Source organism: Lichenostomus cassidix, chromosome 3, assembly GCF_008360975.1.
Source record: "Lichenostomus cassidix isolate B80296 chromosome 3, HeHo_3.0, whole genome shotgun sequence".
In the NCBI taxonomy this organism is placed as follows: Eukaryota; Metazoa; Chordata; class Aves; order Passeriformes; family Meliphagidae; genus Lichenostomus; species Lichenostomus cassidix.
In genome coordinates, this window is record NC_139483.1 from 111,417,812 (window position 1) to 111,431,502 (window position 13,691).

The window sequence follows — 13,691 nt, forward strand, 5'->3', positions numbered from 1 at the left end:
TTTTTGGGGTTTTTCCAGAGAAATCCACGGATGACGACGTGCAGAAATCCGACATCTCCTCCAGCAGCCAGGGCGTGATCGAGAAGGAATCCCTGGGGCCTCTCCTGCTGGAGGTGAGAGGATTTGGGGGGATTTTCAAGAATTTTTGGGATTTTTGGGATTTTCAGGAATTCTGGGAGGGGTTTGGGAGGAGGGGAAGAGGGAATTTTGGGGGTTTTTAGGGGATTTTTGGGGTGGATTTGGGGGTTTGGTTGGGGATTTTGGTGGGGATTGGGGTTGGGGTTGGGAATGGGATTGGGATTGGGGTTGGGATTTGGGGTTGGGAATGGGATTGGGAATGGTATGGGAATGGGATTGGGATAATGGGAATGGGATTGGGAATGGGATTTGGGGTTGGGATTGGGATGGGATTGGAATTGGGATGGGAATGGAATGGGGATGGGATTGGGGATGGGATGGGATTCAGAATGGGATTGGGATGGGATTGGAATGGGAATGCAGAGTTCCTCTCCAGGTCCTAATTAGATTGGGATTGGAATTGGATTGGGATTTGGATTGGGGTTGGGCTTGGAATTGGGAATGGAATTGGGAATGGGATTGGGATTGGGGTTGGAATTGGGAATGGGATTGGGATGGTCCTTTTTTAAAAATTTTTCCCATTTTTTCCGTTCCTTTTTCCCCATTTTTTTTTAAATTTTTCCCAATTTTTTTTTAATTTTTCCCGTTTTTTTCATCCCTTTCTCCCCATTTTTTTTTCAATTTTTCCCAATTTTTTCCATTCCTTTCTCCCCATTTTTTAAAAAATTTTTCCCAATTTTTTCATCCCTTTCTCCCCATTTTTTTTAAAATTTTTTCCCAATTTTTTTCCAAATTTTCCCCATTTTTCCTTCAATTTTCCCCATTTTTTTCCTTCAATTTTCCCCTTTTTTTTTTCAATTTTTCCCCATTTTTCCCAAACTTTTCCCAATATTTTTTTTTGGGAATTGCAGGCCCTGGATGGTTTTTTCTTCGTGGTGAACCGGGAGGGTCGGATCGTGTTCGTGTCGGAGAACGTCACCGGATACCTGGGCTACGGGCAGGAGGAGCTGATGAACAGCAGTGTGTACAGCATCCTGCACGTGGGGGACCACGCTGAGTTTGTGAAAAACCTGCTCCCAAAGTCCCTGGGTAAGGGGAAAAATTCTGGGAAAAATCCTGGAAAAATTGTGGGAAAAAAATCCCGAGGAAAATGGGAAAAATCCTGGGAAAAATCCTGGGAAAAATCTCAGGAAAAATGGGATTGGGATGTGGGGGATCATGCTGAGTTTGTGAAAAACCTGCTGCCCAAATCCCTGGGTAAGGAGAGAAAAATTCTGGGGAAATCCTGGAAAAATCTTGGGAAAAATGGGATGGAATGGAGAAAATCCTGGGAGAAATTCTGGGAAAAATCCCAGGAGAAATGGGATTGGGACATGGGGGACCATGCTGAGTTTGTGAAAAACCTGCTCCCAAAGTCCCTGGGTAAGGGGAGAAAAAATGGGAAAAAATGGGAAAAAACTGGGAGAAATTCTGGGAAAAATTCTGGGAGAAAACTGGGAGAAATTCTGGGAAAAATCCAGGGAAAAATCCCAGGAAAATGGGATTGGCATGTGGGGGACCATGCTGAGTTCGTCAAAAACCTGCTGCCAAAGTCCCTGGGTAAGGGGAGAAAAATGGGGAAAAAATGGGAAAAAACTGGGGAAAATCCTAGAAAAAATCCCGGGGAAAATGGGGAAAATCCCAGGGAAAATCCCAGGAGAAATGGGATTGGGATGTGGGGGATCACGCTGAGTTTGTGAAAAACCTGCTGCCTAAATCCCTGGGTAAGGGGAAAATAATGGGAAAAAATGGGAAAAATCCTGGGAAAAATTCTGGGAGAAAACTGGGAGAAATCCTGGGAAAAATCCCGGGAAAATGGGATTGGGATGTGGGAGATCATGCTGAGTTTGTGAAAAACCTGCTGCCAAAGTCCCTGGGTAAGGGGAAAAAAATGGGAAAAAAATGGGAGAAATTCTGGGAAAAATCCCAGGGAAAATCCCAGGAAAAATGGGATTGGAATGGGAAAAACCTTGCAAATGGGATGGGAAAAATCCAGGGAAAAATGGGATTGGCACATGGGGGATCATGTTGAGTTTGTGAAAAACCTGCTGCCAAAATCACTGGGTAAGGGGAAAAAATGGGGAAAAAATGGGAAAAAACTGGGAAAAATCCCAGGGAAAATGGGAAAAATCCTGGGGAAAATGGGATTGGCACGTGGGGGATCACGCTGAGTTCGTCAAAAACCTGCTCCCAAAGTCCTTGGGTAAGGGGAGAAAAATGGGAAAAAATGGGAGAAATTCTGGGAAAAATCCCGGGGAAAATCCCAGGGAAAATGGGAAAAATCCTGGGAAAAATCCTGGGGAAAATGGGATTGGCACGTGGGGGACCATGCTGAGTTTGTGAAAAACCTGCTGCCAAAGTCCCTGGGTAAGGGGAAAATAATGGGAAAAAATGGGAAAAAACTGGGGAAAATCCTAGAAAAAATCCCGGGGGAAATGGGGAAAATCCCAGGGAAAATCCCAGGAGAAATGGGATTGGGATGTGGGGGATCATGCTGAGTTTGTGAAAAACCTGCTGCCCAAATCCCTGGGTAAGGGGAGGAAAAATGGGAAAAAAACTGGGAAAAAGCCTGGGAGAAATTCTGGGAAAAGTCTCAGGAGAAATGGGATTGAATGGGGAAAATCCTGGGAAAAATCCCGGGAGAAATGGGATTGGGATGTGGGAGATCTCATGGAATTCATGAAATCTCTGGGTAAGGGAGAAAATCCTGGGAAAAACTGGGAGAAATTCTGGGGAAAATACCAGGAAAAATGGGATTGGAATGGGAAAAACCTTGCGAATGGGATGGGAAAAATCCCGGGAAAAATGGGATTGGGATGTGGGAGATCATGCTGAGTTTGTGAAGAACCTGCTGCTGAAATCCCTGGGTAAGGGGAGAAAATCCTGGGGAAATTCTGGGAAAAATCCGGGGAAAAATGGGATTGGGATCTGAGTTTGTGAAAAATGTGTTACCTAAATCCTTGGGTATGGAAAAAAAATCCTGGGAAAAATGGGATTGGGATTGGGATCTGAGTTCATGAAAAATGTTCTACTTAAATCTCTGGGGATGGAATAAAATCCAGGGAAAAATCATGGGAAAAATGGGGTTGGGATCTGAGTTTGTGAAAAATGTGTTACCTAAATCCTTGGGTATGGAAAAAATTCTGGGAAAAATCCTGGGGAAAATTGGGAAAAATGGGATGTGATTGCAGTTGGGATTGGATTGGAATTTGTGAAAAACGTGTCGGGGAAAAAAATCCCAAAATCCCAGAAATCTCCATGAATTCACCACCCCGCTCCTCCATCCATCCCTCCCACCACCCTAAATCCCATATTTTTTCTGGGAATTTTTTCCCGCACAGTGAACGGCGTCCCGTGGCCTCAGGAACCTTCCAGAAGGAACAGCCACACGTTCAGCTGCCGCATGCTGATCCGGCCGCCGGACGAGGCGGGAGCCGAGAACCAGGAGCTGCGGCAGCGCTACGAGCTGATGCAGTGCTTCACCGTGTCCCAGCCCCGCGCCTTCAAGGAGGAGGGAGAAGGTGGGAAAACGGGAATTTTGGGATTTTGGGATGATGGGATAATGCAGTGCTTCACCGTGTCCCAGCCCCGCGCCTTCAAGGAGGAGGGGGAAGGTGGGAAAATTGGGAATTTGGGGATAATGGGATGATGGGAATTGTGGGATTGGGATGATGGGATGATGGGATAACGCAGTGCTTCACCGTGTCCCAGCCCCGCGCCTTCAAGGAGGAGGGGGAAGGTGGGAAAATTCGGAATTTCGGGAATTTTGGGGTGATGGGATGGTGGGAGTTGTAGGAATTTTGGGAATTTGGGTAATTTTGTGGTAGCGGGATGATGGGATCATGCAGTGCTTCACCGTGTCGCAGCCCAAGGCCTTCAAGGAGGAGGGAGAAGGTGGGAAAACAGGAATTTGGGGAATTTTGGGAGTTGTGGGATGATGGGAATTGTGGGATTGGGATGATGGGATGATGGGATAACGCAGTGCTTCACCGTGTCGCAGCCTCGCGCCTTCAAGGAGGAGGGAGAAGGTGGGAAAATGGGAATTTTGGGAATTTTGGGATGATGGGATGATGGGAATTGTGGGATTGGGATGATGGGATGATGGGATAACGCAGTGCTTCACCATGTCCCAGCCCCGCGCCTTCAAGGAGGAGGGAGAAGGTGGGAAAATTTGGAATTTAGGGAATTTTGGAGTGATGGGAATTGTGGGATTGGGATGTTGGGATGATGGGATGATGGGATGATGGGATAACGCAGTGCTTCACCGTGTCCCAGCCCCGTGCCTTCAAGGAGGAGGGGGAAGGTGGGAAAATTCGGAATTTCAGGAATTTTGGGGTGATGGTGGGAGTTGTAGGAATTTTGGGAATTTGGGTAATTTTGTGGTAGCGGGATGATGGGATCACGCAGTGCTTCACCGTGTCCCAGCCCCGCGCCTTCAAAGAGGAGGGAGAAGGTGGGAAAACGGGAATTTGGGGAATTTTGGGGTGATGGGATGATGGGAGTTGTGGGATTGGGATGATGGGATGATGGGATAACGCAGTGCTTCACCGTGTCCCAGCCCCGCGCCTTCAAAGAGGAGGGAGAAGGTGGGAAAATCGGGATTTCGGGAATTTTGGGATGATGGGGTGATGGGAATTGTGGGATTGGGATGATGTGATGATGGGATAACGCAGTGCTTCACCGTGTCCCAGCCCCGCGCCTTCAAGGAGGAGGGGGAAGGTGGGAAAACAGGAATTTTGGGAATTTTGGGGTGATGGGATGATGGGAATCGTAGGAATTGTGGGATTTGGATGTTGGGATAATGGGATAACGGTATTGAGATGGGATTGGGATATTGGGATGGAAGGGGATGTTGGGATAATGGGATGATTGGATAATGGGATAATGAGATAATGGGATAATGGGGTAATGGGATAATGGGATAATGGGATTGGAAAGGAATGGGATAATAGGATAATGGGATAATGGGACAATGGGATAATGGGATAATGAGATAATGGCATGGGTTTGGAATGCAGGATGAGTTGGCAGGATGGGATAATGGGATGGGGTGGGATTGGGGTGCAGCAGGATTGGGATTGGGATGGGATAATGGGATGGGATGATGGGATGGGATGATGGGATGGGATTTGGATTGGGATGGGATAGGATGAAGCAGGATTGGGACAGAAGAGCAGTGCAGGATTGGGATTGGGATTGGGATTGGGATGGAAATGTGGGATGGGATGGGATGGAATTGGAATAGGATGAAGCAGGTTTGGGATATTCTTGGGATGGGATGCAGGAGGATTGGGATTGGGATTGGGATTGGGATTGGATGAACCAGGATTGGGATGGGGATGGGATAGGATGGACTGGAATGGGATGGAGCAGGACTGGGATGGATTGGGATGGAATAGGATTGGGATTGGGCTGGGCTGGGATTGGGATTAGGATTAGGATTAGAATTGAGATTGGGAGTGGGATTGGGATTGGGATTGGGATTGGGACGACACCACAGCATTAGCATTGGGATCACCAAAACCCTTCCAGTGCCTGGACTCACCCCAGCATGAACATCCCAACCAAACCCCGTAATTCCTGACCGCATTCCCACTTTTTCCCGTTCCCATTCCCAGATTTCCAGTCGTGTCTGATCTGCATCGCCCGGCGGCTACCTCGCCCAGCCCCAGCCCCCACCGAGTCCTTCGTCACCAAGCAGGACACCACAGGTACAGCCAGAATTCCCAAAATTCCCAGGAATTCCCAGGAATCCAGCTCTGGGAAATGATCCCAGATTTGTTGTTCCCACCTGGAAAAACTCAGCCCCAAAGGATTGTTTTGATTGGATCCAAATCCTTGTGGATTTTGGATTTTCAGGGTGTTGAGGTTGAGGATGGGAATGAGAAATGGTAATTATGGGATGCTGGAATGGTTTGGGTGGGAATGAATTGAAATTCCATCCCATTCCAATCCTGACACTCCCACGATGATCCAAATCCATCCTGGGAATTCCCAGGGATCCAGGAATATCCGGGAATTCCAGCCCAGCCGGGAATCCCTTCCCAAATCCCAAGCAATCTCCCCTTTCCCAGGGAATTCCCTCCATTCCCAGCTCTCCCAGCCTGAGATTGGATCCATCCTGGGAAGGAATTTCGGGATCGAGGAGCTTCCCTGGGAATCTCGGCACTCCAGCAAGGATCTCCCTGCCCTTGGCCAGAAATTGGGAGCTGGGAACATCCCCAAAATATTTTTCCCACTTTTTCAGGAATATCCCAAAAGTACTTTTCCCATTTCCTGGAATATCCCAGAAATACTTTTCCTATTTCCTTCCATAAATTGAGAGTTGAGAAAATCCCAAAAAAAGTCACAGGGTGAGCTGGCAATGCTGGGATTTCTCCTGGAAATTTTTGGGATAATTCTCAAGATTTTTGGGATAATTCCCAGGATTTTTGGGCCGAGAATTCCCAGGACTTCACCTTCCCACTTCCCTCCCAGTTCCCTCCCAGTGCCATCATTCCCTTTGAGTTTTCTCCTAGGAATTTTTGGGGTAATTCCCAGAATTTTTAAGAAAATTTCCAGGATTTTAGGGCTGAGAATTCCATCCCCCAATCCCTCCGGATGTATTCGGAGCATCCAGAATTCCGGAATAATTCGCAATCCACAGCTTTGAGTTTTCTCCTAGGAATTGTTGGGGTAATTCCCAAAATTTTTGCGATAATTCCCAGGATTTTAGGGCCGAGAATTCCATCCCCGAATCCCTCCGGATGGATTCCGAGCATCCAGAATTCCGGAATAATTCACAATCCACGGATTTAAATCCCAACCCCAACCCCACCCACGATCCCACCTTCCTCCACCCTTTCCCTGACCCAATTCCAGCTCCTCCAACCTCCCGATTTTCCCCGTTTTTCCCAGGAAAAATCATCTCCATCGACACGAGCTCCCTGCGCGCCGCCGGCAGGACGGGCTGGGAGGATCTGGTCAGGAAATGCATTTACGCTTTTTTCCAACCCCAGGGCCGAGAGCCTTCCTACGCCAAGCAGCTCTTCCAGGAAGGTATCGGAAGCTTTTCCCGCTGGGAATATTCCTGGGAATGTTGGCCTGGAATGGGGAGAGGAGAATTGGGATTTGGGGGTTGCCAGGGTTGGAACAACAGAGGTGGTTTTGGCCTTGTTTGTGTGAGGGTTTCTTGGATGTGGTTGGTATGGGATGGTTGTCTGTGTTTCCTGATGGTTTTTTTGGGATTAGATTGGGGATTTTCCTGGGATTTTCATGGGATTTTCCCAGTTTTGAGGTGTTTTTCCTCTCAGAGATGACCCCAGCAACGCCTTCACTCCCTCGCCAGCTTCACACTGAGCGACAGCTCTGTGCTACTGCTCCCTGGATCCTGCTGGGGTTTTTGGGATTGAATTGGGGTTGGATTGGGGTTTTCAGGATTAGATTAGGATTGGATTGCAATTTTCTCAGGATTTCTGCAGGATTTTCCCAGTTTTGAGGTGTTTTTCCCCTCAGAGATGACCCCAGCAAGGCCTTCACTCCGCCACCCACTTCATGCTCAGCGACAGCTCTGTGCTGCTCCTCCCTGGGTCCTGCTGGGGTTTTGGGATTGAATTTGGGTTGGATTGGGGATTTGGAGATTGGATTTGGATTGGATTGGGATTTTCTCAGGATTTTCCCAGTTTTGAGGTGTTTTTCCCCTCAGAGATGACCTGAGCAAGGTCTTCACTCCCTCGCCCACTTCACGCTGAGTGACAGCTCCGTGCTGCTCCTCCCTGGGTCCTGCTGGGGTTTTTGGGATTGAATTGGCATTGGATTGGGGTTTTTGGGATTGGATTTGGATTGGGATTTTCTCAGGATTTCTGCAGGATTTTCCCAGTTTTGAGATGTTTTTCCCCTCAGAGATGACCGCAGCAAGGCCTTCACTCCCTCACCCACTTCACTCTCAGCCACAGCTCTGTGCTGCTCCTCCCTTTTTCCTGTCAGGTTTTTGGGATCAGATTTGAATTGGATTGGGATTTCCCTGGGATTTCCCCAGGATGTTCCCATTTTTTCTCCATAATTCCATGTTTTTCCCCATTTCCCCTCAGTGATGACCCACGGCACGGCCTTCAGCCCCTCGTACCACTTCACCCTAAGCAATGGCTCCGTGCTGCTCCTCCCTGGGTCCTGCTGGGGTTTTTGGGATTGAATTGGCTTTTGATTGGGGTTCTTGGGATTCAATTGGGATTTTCTCAGGATTTTGCCAGCATTTTCCCAGGTTTGAGGTGTTTTTCCCCTCAGAGATGACCTCGGCAAGGTCTTCTCTCCCTCACCGACTTCACTCTCAGCTCTGTGCTGCTCCTCCCATTTTCCTGTCAGGTTTTTGGGATCAGATTCGAATTGGATTGGGATTTTCTCGGGATTTTCCCATGATTTTCCCATTTTTTCCCTGTTTTTTCCCAGTGATAACCCATGGCACGGCCTTCAGCCCCTCATAGCGCTTCACTCTCAGCAATGGCTCCGTGCTGCTCCTCTCTGGGTCCTGCTGGGGTTTTTGGGATTGAATTGGCTTTTGATTGGGGTTTTTGGGATTAGATTAAAATTGGATTGGGATTTTCTTAGGATTTTCTCAGAATTTTCCCAGTTTTGAGGTGTTTTTCCCCTCAGAGATGACTCCAGCATGGCCTTCACCCCCTTGCCCACTTTACACTGAGCAACAGCTCTGTGCTGCTCCTCTCTGGGTCCTGCTGGAGTTTTTAGGATTGAATTGGGGTTGGATTGGGGTTTTTGGGATGAGATTCCAATTTTCTCAGGATTTCTGCAGGATTTTCCCAGTTTTGAGATGTTTTTCCCCTCAGAGATGACTCCAGCACGGTCTTCACTCCCTCACCCACTTCAGTCTCAGTAATGGCTCTGTGCTGCTCCTCCCTGGATCCTGCTGGGGTTTTTGGGATCAGATTCGAATTGGATTGGGATTTTCTTGGGATTTTCCCTTTTTTTCCCTGTTTTTTCCCAGTGATAACCCGTGGCACGGCCTTCAGCCCCTCATAGCACTTCACTCTCAGCAATGGCTCCGTGCTGCTCCTCTCTGGGTCCTGCTGGGGATTTTGGGATTGAATTGGCTTTTGATTGGGGTTTTCGGGATTAGATTAGGATTGGATTGGGATTTTCTTAGGATTTTCTCAGAATTTTCCCAGTTTTGAGGTGTTTTTCCCTTCAGAGATGACCTCAGCAAGGCCTTCACTCCGTTGCCAGCTTCACACGGAGCAACAGCTCTGTGCTGCTCCTCTGTGGGTCCTGCTGGGATTTTTGGGATTGAATTGGGGTTGGATTGGGGTTTTTGGGATTAGATTAGGATTGGATTGCAATTTTCTCAGGATTTCTGCAGGATTTTCCCAGTTTTGAGATGTTTTTCCCCTCAGAGGTGACCCCAGCACGGCCTTCACTCCCTCACCCACTTCACTCTCAGCCACAGTTCCGTGCTGCTCCTCCCTTTTTCCTGTCAGGTTTTTGGGATCAGATTCGAATTGGATTGGGATTTTCTCAGGATTTCCCCATGATTTTCCCATTTTTTCTCCGAAATTCCATGTTTTTCCCCATTTCCCCTCAGTGATGACCCGCGGCACGGCCTTCAGCCCCTCGTACCACTTCACCCTAAGCAATGGCTCCGTGCTGCTCCTCCCTGGGTCCTGCTGGGGTTTTTGGGATTGAATTGGCTTTTGATTGGGGTTCTTGGGATTCAATTGGGATTTTCTCAGGATTTTCTCAGGATTTTGCCAGCATTTTCCCAGGTTTGAGGTGTTTTTCCCCTCAGAGATGACCTCGGCAAGGTCTTCTCTCCCTCACCTACTTCACTCTCAGCTCTGTGCTGCTCGTCCCTTTTTCCTGTCAGGTTTTTGGGATCAGATTCGAAATGGATTGGGATTTTCTCAGGATTTCCCCATGATTTTCCCATTTTTTCCCTGTTTTTGGCAGTGATGACCCGCGGCACGGCCTTCAGCCCCTCGTACCGCTTCACGCTCAGCGACGGCTCGGTGCTCAGCGCTCACACCAAGTGCAAACTGTGCTACCCATCCAGCCCCGAGCTGCAGCCCTTCATCATGGGCATCCACGTCATCGACAGGTGAGCCATCCCAGAAAATCCTGGAAAATCCTGGAAAATCCTGGAATTCTGGAGAATCCCGGAATTCAGGCTGGGAACTGAGCTGGAATTAACCCACAGGGAGCAGGGGTGAAGCTCCTGGTTTTGATTTTCCAGATTTTCTCCTCCAGATTTCCCAGATTTCCTTCCAATTTTTTTCAGATTTTTCCTCCAGATTTTTCACATTTCTCTCCCAATTTTCCCTTCAGATTTTCCCAATTTCCCTCCAGATTTTCCAGATTTCTCCTTCCAGATTTCCCAGATTTTCCCTCCAGATTTCCCACCTTTCTTTCCAAATTTTTTTGGCTTTTCCTCCAGATTTTTCACATTTCTCTCCCAATTTTCCCTTCAGATTTTCCCAATCTCCCTCCAGATTTTCCCCTCCAGATTTCCCAGGTTTTCCCAGATTTTCTCCTCCAGATTTTTCCAGTTTCCTTCCAGATTTCCCAGATTTTCTCCTCCAGATTTTTCCAATTTTCCTCCAGATTTCCCAGATTTTCCCTCCAGATTTTCCTGATTTCCCTCCAGATTTTCCTGATTTCCCTCCAGATTTCCCAGATTTTCCCCTCCAAATTTTCCCACAATTCCCCTCTCCCCCCACCAAATTCCCACCAAAAACCCCCACAATTCCCATTTTTTTTCCAGGGATCCCGGAATTCTGCCCCCTCAGGACACTTCCTCCATCTCCCTCCCCAGGGTGAATCCCACCATTTCCCCAGGCTCGGGAATTCCTCTCCCTCCTCCCAACGGCTCCGTGCTGGCCACGCCCCACCCCGGAATTCCCGGAAATCATCCCGGAAATCATCCCGGAAATATTCCAGGAAACCATCCCGGAACCAATCCCGCCGGATCCACCATGGCCTTACCCCAACCCCAACCCTCTTCCCACCCGTTATCCGCCGGCAATCCCGGAATTCCCACCACGCCGCAGTTCCTCTCCCCGCGGCACCGCGGCAGCCCCGGCTTGATCCCGCGATCCCGAAATCCCGCCAATCCCAACGCCAATCCCGGAAACAACACCAACACCGCCAACAACCCCGGGAATCCTTTCTCCCCGTCCGGGAATTCCCGGAATTTCCCCTCGGAATCGCCGGGCTATTCCACGCCGCCGCTGCGGCCGCCGGGATCGTCGGCGCAGAGCTCTCCCGGCAGAATTCCCGGCAAATCCGACGCCAAGGACGGCAAGGAGATGGCGGCCATCTTGGGCGAGATGATCCAGCCGGATAACGACGGCAAGGATCCCGGAATTCCGGGCGGGATGATTCCCGACGGCGACGCCAAACATTCCCAAAATTCCAGCCACAAGCTGGTGCAGCTCCTGGCCAGCACCGCCGAGCAGCAGCTCCGGAATTCCGACGCCGACCTCTCCTCCAAGGATTCCTTGGTGTGCTCCGGCGTCGGGAATAACAACAATCCCGGGAATAACTCCGGGAATTCCTGCCCGTCGTCGCACAGCTCGCTGACGGAGAGACACAAAATCCTCCACCGGCTGCTCCAGGAGGGATCGCCGTCCGACCTGGCGGCGTTGGGAACGGAGCAGGAAAAGAAGGAGAATCCCGGGAATTCCGCGCCGCCGGAATCCGGGGCGAAAGCGGAAACGGAGAACAAGAAAAAGGAATCCAAGGATCACCAGCTGCTGCGATACCTGCTGGATAAGGATGAGAAGGAGTTGGGAGCTGGGATGGGAGGGGAGGAGGTGAAGGTGAAGGTGGAGAAGGAGAATTCCGAGAATTCCTGCCCGGTGCCGGCGGCGGTTCCCGCGGTCGTTCCCGGCGTTCCGGCGGCGGCGATTCCCAAAATGGCGGCAGGAGAGGATGGGAAGATGGAGGCGCAGGGGCAGGTGGGGAAAAATGGGGAATGGGGGGGAAAAATGTGGGAAAATGGAGGGAAAACGGTGGAAAAAAGTGGGAAAAGGGTGGGGAAATGGAGGGAAAAGGGTGGGAAAAGGATGGGAAAAGAGAGGGAAAAAGGTGGAAAAATGTGGGAAAATGGCAGGAAAAGGTGGGAAAAAGTGGGAGAAGGATGGGAAAAGGATGGGAAAAGAGAGGGAAAAAGGCAGGAAAAGAGCTGGAAAAGAGAGGAAAAGGTGGAGGGAAAAGAGAGGGAAAAAGGTGGGAAATAGGGGGGAAAGTGTGGGAAAAGGGAGGGAAAAGGGTGGGAAAAGGGTGGGGAAAAAAGTGGGAAAAAGACAGGAAAAGGGTGGGAAAAGGGAGAGAAAAGGGAAGAAAATGGAGTGAAAAGGTGGAAAAAGACGGGAAAAGGGAGGGAAAAGGATGGAAAAAGGTGGGAAATGGTGGGAAAAGAGTGAGGAATGGGTGAGGAAAAGGGAGGGAAAAAGATAGGAAAAGGGTTGGAGAAGGGAGGGGAAAAGGTGGGAAATGGATGGGAAAAGGAGGGGGAAAAGTAGGAGAAATGGGGAAAAGATGTGGGAAATGGATAGGAAAAGGAGGGAAAAGGGTGAGGAAAGGGTGGGAAAAGGGAGGGAAAAAAGTGGGGAGAAGGTGGGAAAAGGGAGGGAAAAAGGTGGGAGAAGAGACAGGGAAAAGATTGGAAAAGGGAAGGAAAAGAGCGGGAAAAGGTCAGGAAAATGGAGAGGAAAAAAGTGGGAAAAGGGAGAGAAAAGGGTTAGAAAAAGGAGGCAAAAAGATGGGAAAAAGGTGGGTAAAAGGTGGGAAAAGAGTGAGGAAAAGATGGGAAAAGGGAGGGAAAAAGTGGGAAAAAAGTGGGAAAAAGTGGGAAAATGGTGGAAAAGGAAAAATGTGGGGAAAAAGTGGGAAAATTATGGGAAAAAGTGGGAAAATGGTTTGAAAAAAGGGGGGAAAAGTGGGAAAATGGTGGGAAAAAGGTGGGAAAATGGGAAAAAAGTGGGAAAATGGTGGTGAAATTATGGGAAAAAGTGGGAAAGAAGAAAAAAAGTAGGGAAAAAAGTGGGAAAATGATGTAAAAAAATTGGGGAAAAAGTGGGAAAAAAGGTGTAAAATGGTGGAAAAAAGTGGGAAAAAGTGAGAAAAAAGTCGGAAAAAGTGGGGAAAAAAGTGGGAACAAGTGGGAAAACAGTGGGAAAAAATGGGGAAAAAGTGGGAAAATGGTGAGAAAAAGGGAAAAAAGTGGGAAAAGGAAAACAGTTTGAAAAAAGTGGGGAAAATGATGGGAAAAAAGTGGGAAAAGGTGGGAAAATGGTAGGAAAAAAGTGGGAAAATGGTGAAAAAAGTGGGAAAATGGTGGGGAAAAAGTGGGAAAATGGTGGGGGAAAAGTGGGAAAATTATGGAAAAATGGTGGGAAAAAAAGTGGAAAAAGGGGAAAATGGTGACAAAAAAAGGTGGGAAAAAGGTGGGAAAAAGTGGAAAAATGGAAAAAAGTGGGAAAAAGTGGGAAAAAAGGGGGAAATGATGGGAAAAAGTGGGAAAAAAAGGGGGAAAATGGGGAAATGATGGGGAAACGGGAAAAAAGTGGTAAAATGGTGGGAAGAAG

The 13,691-nt window shown here is 48.7% G+C and overlaps 1 protein-coding gene across 3 annotated transcripts in view; it reads left to right on the forward strand.

Moving 5' to 3' along the window:
- LOC146440503 (nuclear receptor coactivator 1-like) overlaps positions 1 to 13,691 on the forward strand; it is an 83,673-nt gene that overhangs the window by 15,895 nt on the left and 54,087 nt on the right. For all 3 annotated transcript variants that reach the window (XM_085057196.1, XM_085057194.1, XM_085057195.1), the window contains exons 4-10: positions 19 to 113; positions 990 to 1,167; positions 3,459 to 3,638; positions 5,736 to 5,828; positions 7,015 to 7,155; positions 10,054 to 10,201; positions 10,865 to 12,059. In XM_085057196.1, the coding sequence (XP_084913322.1) occupies positions 19 to 113; positions 990 to 1,167; positions 3,459 to 3,638; positions 5,736 to 5,828; positions 7,015 to 7,155; positions 10,054 to 10,201; positions 10,865 to 12,059 (2,030 nt within the window). The remainder of the gene's footprint in view (positions 1 to 18; positions 114 to 989; positions 1,168 to 3,458; positions 3,639 to 5,735; positions 5,829 to 7,014; positions 7,156 to 10,053; positions 10,202 to 10,864; positions 12,060 to 13,691) is intronic.